General features: G+C 45.5%; 1 protein-coding gene and 1 long non-coding RNA gene across 3 annotated transcripts; both read right to left on the reverse strand.

The window, feature by feature from the left end:
* Positions 1–1,303: 1,303 nt before the first annotated feature.
* Positions 1,304–22,112, reverse strand: HAO1 (hydroxyacid oxidase 1). Its single transcript, XM_032681403.1, has 8 exons — positions 21,878–22,112; positions 17,008–17,159; positions 9,972–10,227; positions 7,393–7,568; positions 5,889–5,980; positions 3,260–3,418; positions 2,922–2,991; positions 1,304–2,563 (listed from the first exon to the last, which is right to left on the reverse strand). Exons 1-8 carry the CDS (start codon positions 22,012–22,014, stop codon positions 2,493–2,495), a joined length of 1,113 nt encoding a protein of 370 aa, XP_032537294.1. The 5' UTR covers positions 22,015–22,112; the 3' UTR covers positions 1,304–2,492.
* LOC116783677 lies at positions 5,993–7,386 on the reverse strand. 2 transcript variants are annotated; one of them, XR_004355789.1, is made up of 3 exons: positions 7,223–7,386; positions 7,034–7,087; positions 5,993–6,978 (listed from the first exon to the last, which is right to left on the reverse strand). It is a non-coding gene; the product is annotated as an uncharacterized LOC116783677 (long non-coding RNA). The 2 variants fall into 2 exon arrangements; XR_004355790.1 differs by having other exon boundaries at positions 7,277–7,385.
* Positions 22,113–24,216: the final 2,104 nt, after the last annotated feature.

Here is a 24,216-nt window from a genome sequence, read left to right on the forward strand (position 1 = left end):
GTTGAGCCCCCAAACCAGGGCTGAAGCCTCTCCAGATCTCCGGAGTGGTTTCTCCACATCCTGTGGAGAATGCCAAGCTCTGTGGGCTCACTGGGGCCAGGGAGAAAACTTTGTGGGGATGCTTCCAAAAAGGGTTCACTTGATACTTAAAGGCAAATAATTTTCTACTTGACATATCTGTTATTTTCTTCTGTTATATTACTGTAGGAAGATCCATCACCACCTGCTCTGTGTGCTCTGGTTTTTTCTCAGCTTCACCACGTGAAGCAACCGTGAGGTAAATTTTTTTCTTAGCCTGCACAATATTTAGCTTTTAAAATGGTCAAGGGCACTCAGTCTTTCTCCTTTCTAACCCAAAACCAAAAAGAGAATTCCTACTTTTTCTTTTTTAATAATTTCCACAAGCAGTTGTGTTTGGTTGTCCCAAAATCAAGAGAAATTCTCTTCCCCGTGGAATATTTTTAAAAAAGAATTCGACCGGGCAAAATAATTTCATTTCTGTTAACACTGTCTCACAGCCTTTCAGTATTTGGCTCTAATTTTGGGGTTTAACGCATGTCTAGTCTTACTAGGGTTGAACTGGAAGGCAGTCAGGTAATTCTCAGATAACAAGCAGGAAAAAACAACGTAAATCCACTCTCCCAGAGGAACTAGAAATAGTTAATTACACACAAGTGACAAACCCAGTTTCCTCACCACCAGAACTTCTACTGAACCACAGAGTTTCAGCACTTTCCTTGAATCTGGTTGGGGCAAAGACAGGAAACTGCATCTTCTAAACTTTAGAAATAGATCTTAACCATGTAAACATAAGATATTATGCCCCTATCTTTTAAGTAACATTTATATTATCTCAAATAAACAGTCTCTCCCAAGTTAGTCTGTAATTGACATCTGACACAGTCCACATTGCAACAGAAATGATAAGTGCAGTAAACAGCAGAAATTATGCTTCTCTGGGCTCGGAGAAACATTCATATTTCCTTGCACAGATAAACTTTATTTTGTTGCTACGCAACCCTCACACAACACACCCCGTTCTGGAGTAAATAAGAGCACAGCTTTTTACAACTGCAGGGCAAGCATGTGGCCTTTTGGGTTTTCTCCCCACTTTGAGTTCCAGCCCCAGCTTTAGTTCACATTAGAATATTCCATCATTTTCTTACAGAGCCGCCCCCAAAGCTCAGTGAGGGATATTTCAAACAGGAGAGTCAGAACGCTCGAGTCCTTCTGGGGCTGATGGGGAACAAATGGTGGAGCCTCTGACGTCAGTGAAACCACGAAATCAAGGCTTTTTTCTCTCTTTTTAATCTCCCTTAGAAATGAACATTTAATTTCCACAACAAGATATTCAAAACCTTTGTGCAGTGGCCTCTCCCTGCTCCCAGTAACACTTCAACACCTGCACCACAAGTGAGACAGGTGAAGAGCCACCCTTAGTTTTACCCAAGGTGAGAATAACGGAGTCTTACCTACTTGGCTTTTTATAATTGCAAAATTTCTCCTTGCAGAGGGTATTTGGGTTGTTCAGGGAACAGAGGTGCAGGTCCTGTGTGTCTCTGCACCCTCATCATAAGCAGAGTGAATAAGACCAAGATTTATCTGTCTGAAGGGTGCTCGTGGACACTGAGTAGAGTCACAAGGACCTTCCCAAGCCATGGGTTAATGCCTCAATTATTCAAGTTGCTCTTTTGCACATGACTGCAAATCCTGCAAACTCTCCCAGGTAGCATCAGCCTTCCCTTGCCAGTGTCAGCAAATGAATCCAGGTGAAAAATGTGACTCTGAGCTCCAGCTGGGCACAGCCAGCATGGTTTGGGCTATGGGGATTTGCATCATCCAAGGATCTGACCTATGTCCAATGCACATACAGAACAGCTGTCTGATTGCAAGGGGGGTTGTACCACTTAAACAGCAGAATTTCCCCTGTTTTGCTTTGTTCTTTGGTTCTTTACAACTAAGAGTCCTCTGAGGTCCTACAGCCGACGTGCTACAAGCCCAGCTGCTTACAAAGTCCTAGCACAGAGTCACCAGGCAAATGACACTCTGTTCATAAGAAAGCAAGATTTAATCTCTGCAATCTCCAGTCTAGTTTCTCTAAACAGTGAGCAAGAGGTATCTTTTGCATTTTAAATTTCAGCGTTTCTGTTTGCTGTCAAAACATTCCTGTTTACAGTTTCATTTTAGCAGCTGAGTTACTCCCAGGCATGGAAATTAATATCAGCATTGGTTGCAAAACCCCTTGAAGTTTCTTGTGCCGATCTTGTACCAAGACCCATCTCTAATCACACCTCCCAGTACAGCAGCTTTCCTTAAGAGCCTAAAACATTTGGAAACACCTGTAAAATTTGCATTGAGTATTTTCTTCAGGAAGTGACGTCCTACAGGCTGTGCCTTCTCAGTCAGGATTGCAGGGTGAGGCCCACAGAGCGAACACAGTTGGGTTTTGTCTGGAAGCAAAACAGGCAACACACGAGGCAAAGTCTTCAGACCTAAATCTTGGAAGACAACACTTGATGTCTTCGGATCAGTGTCCTGCTGATTTCTTCCACTCTCCGGCATCCTGGAGGAGAAGTTACATTTCAGTTGAAACTCCTCTCTAAGCCCTTTCTTTCTCTGTCTCATAAAAATTTACCTTCTGTGAGAAAAAACCCACCCCTCAGTGACCAAGGATTTGCCATTACTTCTCTATGGATTTATTGCTCTCCTTGTGAGAAAAAATAAATTTATTGGTTTTTACATAATCTACCCAGTTCCCCTTTTATTAAGGCAGGGATAACAAGTCCTCTCCCCATTTCTCCACAGGCTAACCTGTTTATATTGCAAACATTCCCCTCCTGTAAGTTGCTACAGCATCTTGCCCAGGGCAAAGGAAAGCTGTGAGGAAATGTGGTTACGGAGAGGAAATATTGATGCCTCACCTGTCAGTGCCATTGCCAGGCGAAACTCCTCCTTCAGCATCTGGAGAACTTCTTTTGCTCCTTCTTCACCCTGGGAGATGAGGAGACAATGTGTGCTATTATGTGTGTAGGTATAGATATATATATACACACACGTGCCAAAAAAGGGTTTATGCCCCAATGTAAATCCTGAGTGTTTGTCATAGCAAATTTTAACAGATGACCTGGATGCACCCAGACCCACGGAGACACCATCACACACACTCCCATTGCACACAGACTCATGTACGTGCACAAAAAAAGCCCAAACAGTGAGTTTAGGTGTCTAAGAACACGCATTTCAGCTTTTTCTGACTTACTTGATAAGCCAGCCCCCAGAGCAGAGGTCTTCCAATGAACACAGCTCTGGCACCAAGAGCAAGAGCCTTGAGGACATCTGTGCCTTTCCTCACCCCGCCGTCCAGGAACACCTCCACCTTCCCCTGCACGGCCTCGACGATCTCAGGCAGCACATCAATCTGCAAGAGTGACACCACAAACACAGCTCAGCTGCTTCTGGAACCCTGCTTATGTTTGGGGTGAGTTCTTACACCCAGGATCCAGGCTTTACACCAAGTCAGTGAGCAACTGAGTGAACATGCACAACTATACCCAAAAAACAGGGCTTTGTATTTATGTTTGTGACTTAGCAGGTTAGCAGGGATAGACGGGGTCAAATTTATTTGGAGTGTCCCATAAAGACAATCAGCAGGGTCACACAAAACATCCATCTGATCCCATGACGTGGATCTGACACAAGCCGAGATCTGGTTCTTATGCAGAATGCAAGAAACAGCCAGCACAGAGGAGGCCTTTCCATGGGATTTCCTCCCAAAATTCCAGTCTTCACTAGTTCAGGGATGAAATTGAATCACTGCCTCTTTTTAAATAATCATCTTTGCTTCCCTGTTTAAATTTATTATTCATTTATCCTGAGGGCCCAGCTAGCACCGGGATCCCCGAGGCAAGCACTGGACCTATGGACAAGGAATAAGAGAAAGGTGTGCCTGGAGGAACTTGGAGTTGGCTGAAAATCCTAATTAATGTATTTCTCCTTTGCAAAATGCATCTTACCACAGGAATAACTGCAGAAAAAAAACTTAATGGAAGAAACAATTAGTTTTCCCCTAAGTTCTGAGCAAGGTAGGATGTTGCTTTCAGCAAGCTCTACTTATCCCCTCCACCAGTGATACAGGGAAAAATATTTTTACTCCTCCCAAGTGACAATTAACCGAGGAATTTATTCCTCTTGCCATGCAAGAGGTCCCAGTGAAGGGATGAGCCTCCTGAATTCAAGCCTGGAGTATTAATTATTATAGGGCAACTGCTCCTATAAGGCCACCTAAATAGTTCCTATTCATGAAAATCAGGAAAGACACAACCCCAGAAACCAAGCATTAAGGGGGCTGGAAACGGTGTGTGGTAGGAAGACAAAAGACACACAAATCCATGCCTTTCAAATACGGATGTAATTCATTTCCTTTCTAATGGATAAAAATGACTGGAAGATGGGGGAAAAAAAAAAACCAGCTTGAAAGTGCAGTTTGTTTTTAGATTTGGATTAAAATTTTCTTGAAGTTTGGCACTTGCTGTGATTTTCCCCCTCCCTTTGGTTTTGCTCTCTTGCCAAACATATTTCGGATCTCTTTCCATATACAGAGACCACTTTCTACATCCTGACAAACTGTACCAAACTTTAAAGTGCTCTAATAAGTAAGGCATGATGCAAACCATCATTAAAACAGAGATTTCCTCAATGGGTAACTAGACACCAGAAATATTGACCAGCTTGGGTTCGGCTCACCATCCAAAAAGCCAAAATGACATTGAAGCAAATTATTATGTTTCTAAATCAAACGTTTAGCATGATCTGATACAGATATTTATATGATAAAAACTGCATTGTGCAGGGCACTTCTTTAGACCATAAATCCAGCTTTAGTAGTTCTCCTCCGTGCTCTGGTGTTGCAAAGGAATAACCCAGAATGTGCAAATCTCTGTTTTACTGCAGCTGTCAAAAAACTAATTCGTATTTCTCGAGCTTTCTCCTCTCTCAAAATGATCTTTTTAACATCCTCATGCGTTGTTCCTGCTGGATTCCCTCACACACAGGCTTGCCTGAGATTTTCAAATACTCTCAGTGGAACTGGGACTGCATTCTCAGAAGGTGACAAGATGACCTGTTCCCCTCTCCCTTCAGGGAATCCTCATGGAAAACAGGAGGTTTTTCATCAGGAACACGTTGGAAATACTGAAAGAGGCACAACCGGGCTTTGATTCTCCTCCCTTTCATTCTCTTTTTATTTGTGCAGCTTTCCCACACCAAATGAAGCAGGATGAGTGATGACTGGAATTTTGGGGTTTTTCCTTCAGCCTGAACACATACTTTTTCATTTGCCTTTCCTTCTTTCTTTTTTGCCGACCAAGAAATTCTCAAATCCCTTTCACCTTTGGAAAAGGCCCGGGGTAGCACGACAAGGAAAAGGAAAAAGGAAAAAACTGTAATTTAACCACTCTGTCCCTTTTCCAAAGGTGAAAAATATTTGAAAGGAGAAAAAGAGAGAGTTTCATTCTGCCTTTAGCTGTTCCATAACTGTAATTTTTCAGAAGCCTCTAAAGAATCTTAAAAGGGGAAAAACAACTCTAATACAACCTTCAGTGTGCTGCAAATGGCAACAGGAGTTTTTCAAAACAAGAATGGGAAAGGAGACATGAAAGAAGGGACTGGAAAAAATGTCTTAAGGGTTTTCCAATTTGATCTGAGCAAGGGTAGGCTGTGTCTGACTCGGAGCATGGTGTGACACACCCAGAGAAGTGGAGAGAGGTCCCTCACGGGTTAAGGCAGATAACATATATTCCAGGTTTTCCCTCCAGCCTCCAGAGAAAGCAAACAAGCCAAAGGCAGAGAAAATTAGGGACTAATTGATGTATATTGGCCCCAGTACTTACAGTTGCAGGGACCCCATCGAGCTGTCGCGCTCCGTGATTTGACACCAGGATACCATTTACCCCAATCTTTAGAGCTTCTTTAGCATCATCAGCTGGAAAAAAAAAAAAAATCCAAACTAGTTATGTTCTTCCATACCTGGGAGCTTGTCGACACCACGCAGAGGGGAATTTTGGGATCCTTAAAAAAATTCTTGCCAGCTAATGCAAAGCCACCTTGGGGCTTCAGCCTTCCAAAGCCTCACCTCAGCACAGAAAAAAAGTTTCATTTTTAAGCAATAAGACCAGAAAGTAGTTTGAAAGCTTAGAGAACATTTAATCCCTTCGGATCAGCAGCCACTTGAGTTGCTAGTCTTTATTTTCTCTACTGTGTTCTAGAACTCATCACTAAGAAGTTATTTTGCTGAATGATTTCATCCAAGCCAAAATTTTTGGCACGATTACAGTAATAATCCAGACTTAATGAAACCACTACACTGTGCTCAGTGCTCTTTGGACTCAATGGAAATCCAGCTTCACCTCAAGTTGTATCAACTCAGGTCAGGGTTTGCAGGCACAATTAAACAAAGCAAGTTCAATCTTCCTGGCTGCATCCGATTTCAGATACAAGTTTAATCAGCTGCTTCCACAAGTGTCTTCATTACTGGCTTCTTAATGGTGTAGAGGAGGAGAAAGCTTTTCCCTCACTTCCCCACTGGAAGCAAGAGAGCTACACACCCCTGAGGATTCCCTTTAACCTACACACCCCTGAGGATTCCCTTTAACCTACACACCCCTGAGGATTCCCTTAACCTACACACCCCCGAGGATTCCCTTAACCTACACACCCCTGAGGATTCCCTTAACCTACACACCCCTGAGGATTCCCTTTAACCTACACACCCCTGAGGATTCCCTTTAACCTACACACCCCTGAGGATTCCCTTTAACCTACACACCCCTGAGGATTCCCTTAACCTACACACCCCTGAGGATCCCTTTAACCTACACACCCCTGAGGATCCCTTTAACCTACACACCCCTGAAGGTTCCCTTAACCTACACACCCCTGAGGATTCCCTTTAACCTACACACCCCTGAGGATTCCCTTAAGCTACACACCCCTGAAGATTCCCTTAACTTACACACCCCTGAGGATTCCCTTTAACCTACACACCCCTGAGGATTCCCTTAACCTACACACCCCTGAGGATCCCTTTAACCTACACACCCCTGAAGGTTCCCTTAACTTACACACCCCTGAAGGTTCCCTTAACCTACACACCCCTGAAGGTTCCCTTAACCTACAGAGCCCTGAGGATTCCTTTAACCTACACACCCCTGAGGATTCCCTTGACCTACACACCCCTGAGGATCCCTTTAACCTACAGACTCCTGAGGATTCCTTTAACCTACACACCCCTGAGGATTCCTTTAACCTACACACCCCTGAGGATTCCCTTAACCTACACACCCCTGAAGATTCCCTTGACCTACACACCCCTGAGGATTCCCTTAACCTACACACCCCTGAGGATGCCTTTCACCACGATGGGCAGCGAGGTGAGCCCCCGAAGCCATTTGATGTCCTCCCAGTTGAGACTTGGATCAATGGTCTCAGCCACGTACGCGGCCAGCCCGCTGTTCTCTCCAAAGTCTCTCCCTGAGGAAAACGCCAGGTCGCTGCCGGGAAAGTTTTTTAATCTAAAATGACAAAAGAAACGGAAAAATAGGCTGAGAAAGGTCCATTGTAGCCCCGAATCAATATACCTGTGAGATAAAACTTTGCTGTGCTGCAGGGCAGGAGCAAAAAAAGCCAATCCCAGCATGTCAGATCCCAGTCCTCAGTGAGCCAAAACCTTTGGCTGACAAAGCATTTGATAACCAACATAAGCACTTGATCTTTAAAGTCCTTCCAACCTAAGCCTTTCTATGTTTCTGTGATGATTCTGTGCAAGGTTCTCCGGCCTAAGGCAACAGTCCTAGTTCTAGCAAAAGAAATAGGGTTTGGTTTTGCTTCTTTTTCAAATCCAGGGAATTCAGCTACTAAAGGAATAGGGGATCAGGTAGGTGGGAGGAGAGAAGGAGGAAGGGAAGTTTTGTTAAGCTTCATGACTTAGGTGGATCTGCCTGAAACCTTGCAAAGAATTCAGAATTTCCATCTGTCCAATGAGGCCAACATCCAGCCAGTTCACCTTGTGTCTATTTTGTTCATGTCCTGGTAAAACGTGTGTGGGGGGGGAAATTAGTTCATATGAAAACATTAGCTATTATTTGGGGCTTTTAGCCCCAGATCAGTCAGGTTCTAGGACACCCACGTCCCACACGAGGCTGATTGCTCTGTTCTTCAGAAACCACACTGGGCTATTTAATACTCATATTACACATTTTGGGAAGTGCATGAGGTTTTCTGCATGGAAACTGGCTGGTTTCACTGCTGATTTCATGCCTGCAACAAGCAGCACTTCACATGGCTTTTCTGTTCAGCTCCAGGCACAGAAGCAAAGGAGGAAGGAGCGGGCTCCCAGCAAGATCCAGCTTTTCAGCTGTTGGTTTGTGGAGGGTGGGGTACCCAGAGAAAAACAGAACCAGGGATAAGATTATATAAATAACTGTTGTTTTTCTTGGCCTGGGAAAAGCAGATCAACACTTGAATGAATGTTGCCTTACATACGTTTCAGAGCACAATGGCACCTTGTTGTTGCTTTGAAACTTTGTTGAAAACCTGAAGCCAAGAAAAAGTTATCACGTAAATGAGCAAGAGCCCCGCGCTAGGAGGGTTTCGCCGCCGACCCTGCAACAAAACCCTGCCCAGCATCGCCCTGAAATCTGCAGAGATTAATTGGGACCTTTAAGGATTGCTCCAATTCCATGGGATTTCATCCAGTTCACTCCAAACCTCCGTATGGTTTGGTCAGGTGGGGTCAAAGTGTTTCAGAAACACTCCACCGCTTCCCTCAAGTATTTTGGGGTCATTGGACTCACACTGAGAAACTCTCTAACCCCAGGCCTTAAAATTATATCGCCCATAAAAAATAAGCTATTTAAAGAATTATTTAATTCTTTTTTAGGTAAAATGTCAGTGTGTATTGATGGTGTTGTGGCAAACACAGATTACAGCAGGATCACAATGTGGGGCATGCACATCCCAGGGAGGTACATTTTCATCTTGGATGTACCAGGGCTTTTTTCTTTCTGCTGCTTTCCTCCTCAGATTGTACTTTATAACACAAAAACAGAGGCAGAGTTCAGGTTGCTCTGTCAGTCTTCATCATGCCATATTTTAGCTTCAAGTACAAGTGTAAGGGGGAGAGCCAACACCCCAAGCTCTGGAGGATTTTTTGCCTGCGAGGTGGAGAATCAGACTCACTGCAGAATCCCATGGCTTATTTTCCATAATATTCAAATAGAAGGTGAGAGAGACCTGGGGATGTGATTCTTCCTAGGTACATGTTACATATATTGCATAACACAACAGTCTTTGGAGACACAGGAAGAGCAATTCAGTTTCATTGATAATATTCAAAAGTAGCTTTCACCGGGAAATCCAATTTCATCTGCTCCAAAGTAATTTCACCTATCCTTTAATCATGTTTTCTTTCCATTTTTGTGTTCATTTGCATGCTCTGAATAATCTTAACACACACCACAGCAAACTGCAGTCATTACCAAGACCTACCCGCAAGATTCTCACAAGATTTTTATCTCCAAGTCCTGGATATCCCACCCATTAAATACTCTTCCAACTAATACTTGTGGCTGCTAAAACTGCGCCAGCACTTCAGCACATCTTTATCAGGGTGCTCTGTACAGTCTACCAATTTATATCTGCAAAAGGCCAGGGAAATCAGTGCCCTGACAACACCATTTTAAGGTTAAAAATCTCATTTAACTCTGTTAAAACTGAATGCTTCACAGACCCTGCAGTGGGGAGGAATTAGAATTAGTGCTGAAGTCAACCACGAGGCCACAAATTCTGAGACGAAGAATCGCGGGGGGTAGAAATTGCCCTCATGGAGAATTCAGACAGATTTACAGCCACGTGTTTCTGTATTTGAGCAAAAGAAAAGTTGAAGCTGCCCACCCCACATCCCACAGGGGGTGTACCTGAGGTTTGGAGGGAGCTGGAACTTGTTGCGCACGTCGGCGAGGCGCCGGCCCAGGTAGGGCGTGTCGGCCGTCACGAAGATGCCGCTGTAGCCGGCCCGCTCCGCCCGCCTCACCAGGGACTCCGCCACCTCCCGCTCCTTGTACACGTACAGCTGCAGCCACAGGAGGCCCCCCGGGGCTGCTGCAGCCACCTCCTCGATGGAAGAGGTGGCCCAGGAGCTCAGCATCATCCCCGTCCCCACGGCCCGGCAGGCTGCGGGAATACAAAGGTATGTTTGGGATTAACCAAGGCTGAGGTTCTCCAAATTGTGGAGCGCTTGGCTCGCCAGCAGATGTTGGTGCATGCAATTACACACTGTCTTTCCTTAATGTTAGTGCATTCCAGGGAATGCTGCATTAATAGCAGTTACTACCAGGGAAGAGCTGTGAGCACTCTGTGCCCTATTCTGTGGGATTATCCACAAATTTTGGTGGCTGCTCTCCGCACGCTGTTTTGGATGATCCCTGCTCCAGCACTAGAAATCAAACATCTCATAATCAAACTAAGCCTAACACATAGCAATAATTATCCTATGGGAATCCTGCTTGTAATCCCCTAGTGCCTGGGTGTCAGAAATTCTGGCATATGAATTTAAAGGACATATCGGCACACAAAGTTCTGAATGATCTAAAAAAAAAAAAAAAAGAAAAAAATTAAAATAATGCATTTAAGGCTTCCAAATTTTGCCTCCCAAAAACCACCCTCCCCAAGGATCATTTCCAACCCAGGCTGCAGCAGCTGACCTCATGCAGATATATTTTTATGAATCTAGCACTTATTCTTTTTGGAGTAATCTGTCACTTAATATAAAATAAAGGAAAACACACTGTGAAACTCCAAAATATTATAGAAAGCCTTATTTTTCTTGCTCTACCGCAGAATGCATATTTTTAATGTAAATGGAGCTCTGTTTCAAGACGTCACCTCCAGCCCGTCGAGGAATTAAAAAGTGGTCTTTATGACAACATTTGATTAAATAAGGATTACAGGTCTCTTGGAGTGGAAACTTATGAACAGCTTATTCAAACAAATTGGTCACGCCCTCCCAGGGCGCTTCCCCTCGCTGGAAATACGGCAGCAACAACCCAAAACTCCTTTGTAGCCGTTTCGTTCCTCCGCTTAAAATTCCTGAAAATAGTTCCCTCTTATGGTGAAGTACCAAGAAATGAGGTTTCTTTCTAAAGAATCACAGATAACGAATGCCCAAAGTCACGTTGAAATCAGCTGCGGGGGGGAGGGTCACCACAAATTCCATAAGAAGCGAATTCCCAAATCAAGTCCGTTGGGCGACGCTGAGAAACAAGGGACCCACATTCCTCTTGCTCTGTCCAACCCAAGCACATGGACGAGCAGGAAGGTTGATAACCCAGCAATTGCAAAACCCTCAGATCAGATAAGGGAGAAATGTAAATGTTATGGTTCAATCCGCCTTTAGGTATCCAGTTATTCCCATTCTTCCTCTCCTTCTCAACTCTACCTCCGCGACCCTACGGACGCGAGAGCGGTTGCAAAAGCAAAAATTAAATATTTCTGGTGAAGAGAAGATTTAAAACACGATATTTCACCATATCCTTTCAACTTAGCATCATACACAGCAATAGAGAAGATAATACTTTGCTCTTTTATAAGATCAGATCGAAGCAGTTTGGTTCAACCAGAGTTCAGCCATCCCAAATGGGGTAACGGCATTTTCATGCAAGCACACTCACAAAATTCCCCTCATCTCTCCTGCAGAGTTCACAACTCTGGTGAAGCACCAGCTCAACATACATATTTTAGATCTGCTCAGGCCAAGCCGAAGTTCACACACAAAATTTTTCGAAGTTTTCAAAATCCCAAGTTCCAGTTTTGGTCGATCTGTGCTTCACCTTGACCATTTTAAAACTTGCTTTGACAATTTTCTAGACTTGCAAAACCAAGAGATACAGAGTCCTGAAGCGTTGCCAGGTTTGGGTTTGGTTTTTTTCTACCTCAAATTAGGTTTTGCTAAAAATATACTCCCACTTCTCGCACATTTAGCTGCAGTTGAAGCAAACAGAAGCAATTCATTTCCTCCAACAACCGTATTGCCCATTTCAGTTTTGGGGTGCTGCAAATACCTCTGTTTGTTGTTACAAACCAGTACTGGTAGAGCCATATTCCCACAGGATGCTCTTGCTGCAATATGTGACATTTGCCAGAGTTTAAACATCAGCTCTTTTGTAAACCAGCCTTTCCTCATGCCTTTTCAGACTGCTTTTAGTTTGCTTTTCTGTTTTCCTCAGATCTTCTTTTAATCCTGAGCATTGCCCGGAGCAAACGTTCACTCCTGTACACCCGGCAGGCTCCTGGTGGGATCCATGGCAGCTCAGAGAGAATTAGCCACAGACAGGAGGCTGGGGAAGTTCATGGAATCACAGAACGGTAAAGAATCTTTCCCTAATATCTGATCCAAACCTGACCCCAGTGTGAAGCCATTTCCCCTTGTCCTGTCACTCCAGGCTCTTGCTCCAAGTCCCTCTCCAGCTCTCTTGGAGCCCCTTTAGGCATTGGGAAGGGGCTCTAAGGTTTCCCTGGAGCCTTTTCTTCAGGCTGAACCACTCCAACTCTCCCGGCCTGTCTCCAGAGCAGAGGTGCTCCAGCCATCAGATTGTGGTGGGGTGCCCAGGAAAGGGATTTTCACAACCTTTTCCTCACAGCTGCCTTGAGCAGGCACAGGTTTGTCAGCCCCACTGTGACTTGCCTGTACTTAGAGCTCAGGGAAGCCAGGAGCAAGGACACACCTTCTTCACCAGGGAACACCAACCTTGATAAAACAGGACTTTCCTCATCCTTGGGGAACTCAACCGAAGTATTTTACACAGCAACAAATCAAGGCTGACCCTGGGACAGGACCCACTTGGGAGTTCCAGTGGAGAACAGAGCAGTGACCTTTCCTAGCCCTTCTTCATCCTGAAACCTCAGTCTCCCCATCTGGTGGGACATCACTTCATTACATGGTTTGGGAAGGATATGGAATTTGTCCCTGTGGGCAACTCAGAGGCAACGTACTCCAGGGGAGACACTGGAGAGGAGCCCAGTTCAAAGGTGCATACTTTGTCAGGATTACCTTGTATGGGAATGGGAATTTGCTTTTTTCCTCTCTAGCTGGGCAAATTCCCCTCATTTCCCTTTAAGGGGCATCTCCAAAGCCCAGCAGCCACACTGCTCCCCTGCAGTCATTCTTCCCTGAATCCACCAGTGAATCCACTGCCCCCAAGTTAAGGGCCAGAGGACATTCCTTGGGATGGACACGCTGTCCTTTCGGCACGGTGGTATTTCTCGAGAGCAGCAGCCGGGTTCTTGGAGCTGCATCTCCTGAGAAGCAGAGTTATTTAAAGTACTTCACGTTGCTCTCCTGACAAACCACTCTTGGCTGAGATACCCTGCCCGGCCTTCCCTCGCCCGGCCCTCCCAAATCCCCGTGTGCGAGTTGTGCCAACCGTCATCTTGTCCCGGTGGATTCTGCCAGCTGTGCGGGAAAGCTGCAGGCTCCAGGGAGGGAGACATGTGGCCCAAAGGGATCTGGCAGGGCTGTCATGCCAGGTTGCCTGTGTGCACACGCAGCACAAAGTTCCCTGGCCGTGCCGGTCTCCAGGGTCAAGTCAGGCCAGTTCAGCCCAGGCCATGTTGTCCCACAGGAATATTGTCCTCTGGAGCAGCTGCACCTCACAATTAACCTCTGTTTTTTGATCAATACATAGATAACAGGTTAAAGATAAGGACAAAATCCTGCTGTTTTCACTGTGGCTGAACACAACAAGTAACAGATCACCAAATCCCTCCTTCCCAGTCACTGGTGAGCACGAGGAACCTTCCAGGAGTGAACAAAAAGCATGGCAGCAGCCTGTTAAGAGCCAAAAGGAACAAAGGTGTTGCTCCCTGTCTAGTGGAAGTGACAGAGCTGCCAGTAACTCAGCTAAAACAGGGGTGGGGGAAAGCTTTCCAGTCAATATTCCCGTTCTCCATTTGGCAAAGCAAACGGCGCAGTCACATTGCAGGTGGTGGTGAAACCCTTCCTGCGTCAGCAGCAGCTTGGAGAGAGGTTTGAGGGCAGTCACAGAGGGCAAACAAAAACCTCTGAGCAACTGCCATGCACAGTGTTCCAAAAGAAAATCGGGTTCTCAGCCTGATTTTCAGCCAGTCAGGGAGAAGTCAAGTCTTGCAGTGCTGCTTCGGGGTGAAAACACAGGAATAGAAGGTAGCGGGTCAGTAAGAGCTTTATGGAACAAGCAGGAATATAAACAGAAATGTCAGTAAAATAATGCTACAAACCTGTTTATAATCAATTAAAGGCTACAAAAAACTGCATTTCTTGCTAAGGAGCTGGATGGTGCCCAAGATTTTGTGTCAGAGCACTTGAGGTGGGTGCTGTTGACACAGGGAGCACGTTGGTTTGCAAGCACAGCGTGGAGTCGGGATGGCAAAGGGATGTCCTGGAATGGAGGAACAGCGAGTCCTCTGATGGACAGGCAAGAAAAATCCCTCAGAATCAGAAGGGTTCTATTGAAAAGTGTTTAGAGAATAACCTTTTGCTCTTTAATGGTGGCTAAGATTATTCATCCAATTTGGCAAATATTTTTAGTTAAAGAGGTTGAAATTGGAGTGGGGAGGATGAGAAAAAAAAAAAATCACCTAAGTCAAAATGTCATGTGTTGGTCTTTTCAAAATGGAAATGTTTTCTCCTGAGCTAACACTTTTGTTTCAAAACAGAGCTATGGCTAAAAGCATCAGCCAGTAGGAAAAATGAAATAAAACATTGTGTTTTGGATCAAATGAAACATTTCAGTTAATCCAAAACAATTTTCCTCCCAATTTTTCAGTTTCTACTGAACAGAAAATCCATTCTTTGGAAAACTGCCCTATATACTGATGAGCTACAACTAAAATGCCAGGGGAAGACCTGGAAGAACTGGGACAAGTGCCAAGGTGTGTGAAATTGTTTCAAGGACAAGAAATCTTTCTCTATAAGGAAGGACTCCTGGCATTTAGACACGTCAAAGAAAACTGAGGAGTAACATTATTACAGTCTACATGGGCATTTTTTAAAAGTTTATTTATTTTTTTTTAATTCCAGCTAACAGAAATATAAGTAAACCCAATACCTGGAATTGAGGCTGTGCAAGTTTTGACCGTGATTGACCCCACTCAGAGTGGGGTTAGTTAACCTTTGGAATAACTTCCATTGTGCTGGCTGGCCTGTCATCAGCAACTTTTAAAATTGCAATTGGAAGTTTTTCCTTAAAAGATCCTTTGCTAACAAAGCAGAACTGCCACTGAAGGGTATTTAAGGCCTTGTCTTGGGAAGGTGCAGCTGGGTCAGTGCAGGAGAGCATCCCTGGGGGAGCAGCAGCCCCCAAAAGCCTGGCAAGCCCTAAAGTGAGGGGTTGTGAGGTTGAAGGGAACCTTTAAGCCAAACTTGCACTTTACTGAGCTAATTCCTGTCATCTTATAAGGTCAAACCAAGAGCCTGGCACTGAATGCCCCACCCCACCTCTAACAGCACGAAACCAAAGCCATATTTTCCTCTCCCCCAAACACCAATGCAATACAGAGGGTGTGATTTTAATTATGCTCTCCTCTGAAAGCAATGAAAAACTCCCCGGCTCCAATGGATATGTTTACTGGATCACATATTCCAACCACTGCCACTACACTGAGTTCCCCCAGCTCGAAACCCAAGGACATTAAATGCAATAATCATGTGTTAAAAGTTTGAAAAGCACACAAAAGTAAGTGCACAAAAATCAGGAAATTCCAGAATTAAGTTATTACCACGACCATAACTCAGCCCTGGTACTCAGCCTTGCTGTACCCCTTGACTTGGCATGCCATTATGGATTTATGCCTTAAAATGTGGCCAGGATACAGAATCAGTGGGAATTCTTGCTAAGAAACATCCTGAGTTTTGTGTGTTTCAGATCTTGCCCTCCCCATTACATTAATAGGTTTGCACTTAACAGTTTAACGCTTCAGAGTTTCCCCCCAGCACAACCTGGCCCGGAGTTAATCCACAGGAGCTGCCAAAGGACAGGACAGCACCAAGGCTCTCACTGGCCCTTCCCAAACCCATTCGAGGTGTTGGAGCTCCATCGCGTGGAAAGCACCGGCACATGCAACAGCCATAAAAGCACTGGCTTCCAGTAAATCTCTTAGGAAGGGAAGAAAGAGTGGCCCCAAACGGTACAAAATTAGAGAAATCTGCTTTTAGAGAGATGGCTGCTGGAGTTGTGCTGCGACCCTGATGCAGCTTCTTATTGAGAACTGAGACCAGCTCCCACTGCAGGGATGGTCCTCAGACTCCCTTCACACTGGTGTTTGCTGCACTGGGCATGGAAACACTGTTAGAGGAATAAATCAACCACGTAGGGGATTTATTTTTTCTCAAATACCACTTATTTAAGTTTTGTATCCTTTTTCATTCAGTGTCGGGGCACTGAAATCCACAACCCAAACCTCTTCCTCAGTTTTCATGTCATTCTGCAGCTTGGGTGAAAGGAGTAGGAGACAAGTTTGCCATCTCAGTTCTGGTTAATGCCCCATTTCTCACAGCCTTTTAGGTGCAGCCTCTGTGCTGGCAACATCTCTGCGCAGCTTCTAGCCCAGAGGGGCCCTTATCTCCCTGGGATGTTCTCTCTTCAAAGCAAGGATTTTTCCCAGAAAAGCAAAGGCTTCTGCATTTCCAGAAGCAATTCTCTAAGAGGAAGACTGGTGCTGTGACTGTCTATATATATAGTTATATTTATAGGATGTATAGGTAGATACAGTTTTCAATGTTACATGTGACAAGTGTAACACTCTTGTGTGTTTCACAGGGAGGGAACGGGGCTCAAACAAAGCAAACAGCGGAAAACAACCCAAAAATCAACCAGCAGCAGCTCAAACCCACCCTGGAGCAAGAAACCAAGCTGGGATCCGTGGCCAGGATGATTTTGTCCGTGCCCACCCCCCCGCGGGGGCAGTCTGTGCGCTCACCTCTGGCAGTGGCCGTCTCCCCGTCGGGGTGAGCCATGCGCTGCATCGCGGTGGCGGCCACGCACACGGGCACCGAGACCCGCTGCCCCAGCACCGAGGTGGACACGTCCATCTCCGACACATCCCTCAGCACCCGCGGGTACAGCTTCCACCTGGCACGGGGGGCAAAGGGAGAGCGTTAAAGGAGGCCTGAGGCACCGGGGATATTTACAGTTCCGAGCGGGCAAGGGCAGGTTTTCCTGCTGTCACACGGTGGGAGCTGTGCTGGTGCTGGAGCAGGACGCCCCTGTGTCACTCAGAGCTGCAAACTAAACCACACCGAACCCGAAATCACCCTCTGCTGCAGCCTTCAACAGCACAACATCCACACCTTTAGGAATGGGGCTGCATTCCTGGGGACGCCCGTGAAACGGGACTTTCCCCCGTCATCCAGGCGATGTCACAGCACTGCCAGCGTCACCAGAAGCCACAAGAGGGGGTGCGATAGCAGGGGCTGCCTCTCACACCGGCCAAAGCCTCTCTGCAAGCACCAGCCTCTCACTGAGGGCTCCCTCCCTCCGAAAGGGCTCCGATGGCCACAGGATTTCAACTACAGAAAAGAATTAAAAGCTTAAGCTCTGGTACTGCTGAACCTGAGTAACTGCTCTGACTGATAATATTGTAATTCTCAGCATGGAGAGAGAACCAGAGCCATTGTAACCCTCCAACAGCGAGGAGGGGTGAGCTTGAGCTTGCATATTAAACCGGCAAGTCAGTGAAAAAGAGACAAGACAAAGTCTTGTGTATTTTATAGAAAGATCAAGAGACATTTCCCTGAGGAGCCTGGGACAGAGCCAGGATGAGACCCACCATTCTGAAGTCCTGGAGCACAGGGCCCTGCCAGTTCTCCAGGAAACGCTCCCCAGGGAGGAGGAGGACAGTTGTGATGCTTGGAAGGAGCTGTGTGGCCACGGGGAGTCAGCTGTGCTGCTCAGTGCCAAGACACACACGGCAAGTGTGTCCTCGGACTTGTTTTCATGCCATTGTATCAGTCTGTTATTTTTCAGGGGAGGATGGGCTGAGGGTGGGACAAAGAAAATATGACTTTTTTTTCCTCCTCCTTTTTTTTTCCTAATCCTCATTCTGAGGATTCCACTCAGCTCTAAGGCAAAAATCCTTTCATAACCTTGCTCATTTAGACAGTCAGAAGCATAAAGGATGTGGAGCATCTCCCTCTTCCCCAGCCTCCTGGTTTCTCCTTGTTACCTGGTATGAGCCACTGCCATCTCCAAGCCCACCTGTGAGGCTCAGTCCTGAGTCACAACATTCCTGGAGTGCTTTTAGCTGGGAAAAGGAAGAGAAGGAGCAAAAATCCTCCCAGCAGTGTGTGCAAGGAAAATGATGCAGTTCCAGGCAGCGATACCTCTCCATCAACACCCTGACTATGTATTGGGTCCCACAAAAACACCATCATCACTACCTCTTTTAACAAAATCTGATCTTCCCGTGGAAACAGGGGTGTTTCCAGCTGGGAGTCTGACGGACACTCAAAGCCAGGCATTTAATAGACAAGCCCCTAACAGCAGCAAGGAAAACCCACAAGTAGTATTTATTTCCCAGTCACCACCAGAGCACATGTTCATTCAGCTGCCACACACCACCTGCTTCCTCCAGGTTTTTCAGTGAAAACATTTCCTGGATATTTTGTAATAAGCTTGGGTTTTTCTTTTAAATTCATCATCTCCTCATCACCCACATCTTTTTCCAGCCAAGTCCATTCTCATGTGCTGCAATCAGCAACAGAGCGAGCACATCCTTCTTCCCAGCTGGAAGTGGGAGATGCCACAGTAGGGAAGGCAGCAAGCACTGCTGCTTTAGGCAACTTCAGCTAGAAGCTGTTTTGAGGGAAGGATTAAAGAGAAGGAGGGGGATTAATCTTTTGGGGGTTTTTCCTTTTTTCTCCAAGCTAAAAAATTTCCAATTTCAAATTATCTTGCAGAGGGGAAAAGAGGAAAGCTCTCACTGCTTTCAGCTGTGAAAAACGTTGATGTTTTCAGACTGCAACACATTTTCAAGCAGCTCTTGTTTCCCTTCAGAGCTCATCCCAAATAATCCCCTTGTGCTCCAGGGCTCTTTGGGAAAGGACTCACAGCTCAGAAAAAGTCTCCATCCCAACCCAATTGGCTGCCTTAATCTCTCCCTACAGCTCCACTTCCATCAGAAGGGGCAGGGGTTGGTGCTGTGCCAGGCAAACCAGGAGGTGCTTTTCCTTGAGGGAAAGCGATCTTCCCTCCTAGGGTGTCTTTCCACCCGCACTCTTTTCGCAGGGCTCTGAACCCAAGGTGAAAGACACGGCAGCCTTGCTTTTTTAACCAATATTTAAATTCCTTATGTGCCCATTTTAGTGCCTTTCATTGCTACGAGGTTTGCAGAAAACCCACATCGATGCTGTCACTGATGAAGCAGCAGCTGCTGTTCCTTGCACAGGACAAAACGAGGCAGCTCCTCCAGAGGCTGCTGGGGATTCTTCGGATTAGCAGGAGCCTGTTCCTGGACACACCGATGTCCTCCTTCCTTAAAATGCCAAAGGGGGAGATTCCAGATTGATTTCCTGAATGCCATCAAGCTAAAGATGTCCCAACCTTGCCACAAAATCCATTCTCCATTCAGGCTCCTTGGTTCCTCAACAGCTGGAGAGTGGCTTTAACTGGTACGGGGCTGGGAGGGCACTCGGCATTCCAGGATACAGAGCAAACACACGGCAAAGGCAGCGAGACAACACAGGGACTAACATCTGCTCTGACATCCCAAATCATCCTGCCTGGCCTTAATGCCTCGCTTGAGAACCAGGAACAAAAAATACTCATCTGGCCTTGGCAGGACCACACTGATGTCAACACAAGAGTTCCCGTTCTTCCCTCAGTCCCAGAGGAACTGGAAGCTGGCAGAGAGTGGCCGTACCTGGTTTTAACCTCACCTTAAACACTGGCCTTGTGGAGACAGTTTATACTCTGGCATCTGATTACACAAAGTACTTGAAGCTCCTGAGCTGTCAAAAAGCCAAGACGTTCATTTTATAACCTAATGAGTATCAACTGTGCTGCTCCAAAAATTCCATGTGGTATTCCAGAGGTATTGTGGGATCTAAGCTTACTCCTTAATAATAATTATATTAGTCCTTAATAACAATCTATTTATTCCTCCATCCTGTGGTGATACTGGGTATCTATAAATATTTCAATAAACTGCAAACATTTTGAATCAGGCTGAACCTGCAGTTGAGCTTCTGACAGGGGAAATCGACAGGAAACGAAGCTGAACTTACTCATATCTTTCAGAAAATCATCTTACTTTGTGACCTCTGTGACTCCGGGGTGTAAAGTCCATCTTACTTTATATTGACCCACAAGCTGGACTCAGGAACAGGCAGAAAAAACACACTCAGAGACACAGCAGGGCTGTGTGAGGAGCAGAGTGAGCAGCTGTCCTGCACCCATAAAGGGTAGGTCACGCTCCTCCTGACAGCATCCACGGGAAAAAGACAGATTTTACACGTTGTTCGTGTCAAACAGGACTTTAAAATCAAAATATTATGAAGCCTTTATAGCAGTTTCTACCTTTTAGAGATGGGTTGCAAACACGGCATCATGACTGTCAATGGCAGCATCCCATGTAGTAAGAAAATAGGATTTTTTCATCACAGGAATCAATCCCTGCAGTGGGAAGCAGCTTCAGATCCCTTATCTCACCTCCACCATCCAGCTCTGCTAATGCCAACACAGTAAGGGACATACCCAGGTCTTTGTTAGCCTGTCTCTGGGAAGTTTAGACCCAATTTAATCATGATTAGCTCCTGCAGTCACAAGTAAAACGTTCACTACTCCCACAGTTTATGGCCTCCCAGTCCTTCCTTTGAGTGTCCTTCCCTTAATGTCTCATTTTGGTTTTACGAGGGCAGGTAACATCAGAGCATCTGGAAGCATCAAGAAAGATAAAATAAAGCTCAGGTGAGCACTGCTACAACCCCCTCCTGGCTCCTAGTTACCCCTCAGGGCAACTCTTTGGTTTGTGTTTGAGCAGGGAAACTCCAGCCTGGGATGATGGCTTCTGCATGAGCAAGCTCTGGAAGAAGTGGTCACAGTAGAGGTGAGTTTTCTTCTCTTGACATTATAAGGCTTTTCTCTCTGTGTCCTTAAAATGAAGGTTCTGAGCCCATTCCTGCCATCTGGCCTTTGAGATCCTCCTGAATTATCACTGCATTTCCTACAGCCTTCAGCTCGTATGGGATTTCCAGCTGAGCTGCTCACAGCCTATGGAAAAGCAACTGGAGCAGCGAGTAGAACTGCTGCTCTAAGCAGGAAAGCAGAGTGGGGAAGGAGAAAGACTGAAGATAAATCAGAAAAATCTTGTTTTGGTTTGTTAGACTCAGGAGGATTAAAGACAAAGCCTTTAGAGATTAGCAAAGGCAAGTGCAGGGGTTAAATGCCTGCACCAGCACGGCATCCCAAGGCAAGCGACATCAGCAGCTGTCCCAGCAGCTCACTGGCTGATTAAATATTGGAGCTGAAGGGTCTAGAGAATTCCTGGTAAAAAAAAGAACCAAAATGCAGAGAAAGCTAAAAAGGTGCTAATGGATTTTAGGGATGGAGTTTTGACAGAAAGTGTTGGGTGGAGGAGTGAGAGGGGAGAGACAATGGTTCTGAAAATCAGTGATTTGAGCCTCTTCTTGCTAAAAAAAAAAAAAAAAAAAAAAAAAAAAGAAGTTGCAGAAAAACTGAGTTAAAAACTGAGTTTTGTTCACATGGAAAAAATCTAAAATTGCACCACAGGCAGTACTAAAGCAGAACTTACACCCCCTACCTCCCACCCCAGCCTTCAATCACCCTCCTACCTGGAAAACGCTGCCACATTTTCTGCCAGTGATTCCTGGTCATCCGCCCCGGACCGGTAATAATCGTACACGGATTTGGGGAGGAAGGTTTTAGCATACTCCTCAAAATCACCAATGCACACTGGCTTTCCAGACATGGCTGCAGATCCCACGGGGTCAGTTTATTGCCACTTCCCTCTCTTTTAAGCTCTGGGGTTTTGTCTGTAAATCATTAATACGGGACCTCATCAGGATTCAATTTACCTACATTTCAAAAAAAAGAAAAATAAATACACCAACTTCTTGTGTCACGCTGGACTTCAGCACTGTGTTTTATTCCATGTGGTCAAGGCCAACCTAGAACAGAATGGAAAAAAGTACAGTAAAAATTAAAAAAGAATAAGCAAAGAAAGAAATATGTAGTTAAACCTGCAATAACAAGAGTATACAGTCCCTCATGGACATGTTTATCATCCAAAACATCCATGAGATAAACCTGAAAGTCTGTTTACACTCAAAAAGCAAAACCTTGGTTTAGATGATTTCTAAATTTGTTAAAGATTTCTTGATCGAATCCTGACTTAAATTCTAACAAACAGACATGGTTTGCAATGGGTTTATGGTAGTTGTTTGTCAAGGGAAACTTCCAAGTGTGTGTATAATTCAGTTTTCCAGCTGTGCACTGCAAATTAATGTCAATATCCACACAAATACAGCACGAGGCCTTTACCCACAGATGAGTGGCAGGAAGAACTGAAATGCAGACTGGTTTAACCTTGGCACTGCTCTGTGCTCCCAGCACAAAGCTGGGAAACCTGTCTGCTTGCATTTATTTAAAGTTTGCAGCATCTGTGCTAAAAAGGGGTGTTTATCCTGGAGCACGAGACAGTGGCACGACAGCTGAACATTTTAACACGTGCAGATGAATCCCAACTTAGTGAATTGAAAAGCTTTTAAGGTTGGACTGTTGCAAAAGTTTCTTTAGTCCCAAAACATGGAATTTAATGCCAGCGTCTCACCAACACACGCAGTTTCCTGCCAAGTAATTGGTTCCTTGTTTTAATGAATCTCTCTGGATGAGGGTTCCTCCAGCTGCTTTAATGAGGCATCAGCTGACCTTCAACCCTGGAGCAAAGGATCAGCATCTGACTGAACCTGTGTCCTGCTGCAGGATCACAGAGATGCCAACCGTCTCCCACTGACACATGAAATATTCCATAGGGGAAGGATGAGCCAGCTAGGATTTTCTCACTGCAGCTAACTGCAGTAAAGATTAACTGGCAAAGTTAACTGCAACATATAATTCAAATATTTCAGTGTTCAAGCCATCAAGACTGTTGTGCAAAGCTGTTTTATCAAGTCACATAAGTTAATACTCGTTTTGGCTTCCAGATTCCCCATGAACACTTGTGAATTTCGCCAAAATAAAGCCAGAAAAACCCTATTTCCTGGAGTGTTTTCAGACAGTCTCTCACACCAATCAGAGCTGGACTGACATTTCTTTAGACCCCTCCAACTCCATCAGAAGAACCAGCAGGAAATATTTGGGGTTTTTTTATCCCAGCAACTCCAGCATGGGAGTCAAAACAGATGGATGTTGCAGGGACAGGGACAGTCCCTTGGCCACTCAGCACAGACAGTGAGCAGGTGGCTGGAACAGGCCCCTGGATGTCTATTTGGGGCAGTCTGGGGACTGCTGGGATGGCAGGAGGCTGGGGCATGGGGCAGAGGACCAGTTCTCCTGGGAGGAGCTGGATAACTGTGCACAAGGAAACCAACCCAGGGCAGGTCTACAAAGAGGTTCTCAGTGCCAGTTTTGCCTCCTCAATCGCACAGTGACATAAAAAGTGCCCTTGTCAAGGGTGATTTTTTCCACTTCCTTATGTGGCACTGACACAAATTCCCATTTGTTCCCTGTGTGTTTAAATCCGGAGCTTTCCTTTCTCCTCAGGAAAGATAAAGTGAAAGTAAAGCACAGAGAGGTTTTTTAGGTGTTTTCCTACTGGGAAAGGAATGAAGATGCTGGGTTAAAACAAGTAGTCCCTGCAGTGTGATCAGCTCCCAGGAGGAGGCACACACTCCTTGGCAGCCCCATTCCCAGGAGCTGGGAGTTACCACTGGTCCAGCTCAAAATTCCAAGGTGCAGTTCAAAATTCCAAAGTAGAAACTCACGCTTTTCTACCCCTTTAGTTCAGCCATCAGAGTATCTTCATATTTCCTCTACAGAACTAGAGCTTAGGTTTGTCTCATTGTGGATAACAACTTCCAGAGCCGGATCAGATTTTGGCTGTAGGATCCCACGTGCTGTTTTCATGGAGAAAATTTCATATTCTTGCAAAACAGAAGGAGAAGCAGCTGAT

The sequence above is a fragment of the Chiroxiphia lanceolata genome, chromosome 3 (genome assembly GCF_009829145.1).
Source record: "Chiroxiphia lanceolata isolate bChiLan1 chromosome 3, bChiLan1.pri, whole genome shotgun sequence".
Classification (NCBI taxonomy): domain Eukaryota; kingdom Metazoa; phylum Chordata; class Aves; order Passeriformes; family Pipridae; genus Chiroxiphia; species Chiroxiphia lanceolata.

Bases quoted from the DNA above. Each gene is read 5' to 3' on its own strand.
- HAO1 (XM_032681403.1), bottom strand. From the start codon at position 22,014: ATGTCTGGAAAGCCAGTGTGCATTGGTGATTTTGAGGAGTATGCTAAA. The intron at 10,228-17,007 runs GTGAGCGCACAG...GTATTCCCGCAG, and splicing joins GGAGACGGCCACTGCCAGAG to CCTGCCGGGCCGTGGGGACG. The intron at 2,992-3,259 runs GTAAGTCAGAAA...CTCATCTCCCAG, and splicing joins TCTGGGGGCTGGCTTATCAA to GGTGAAGAAGGAGCAAAAGA.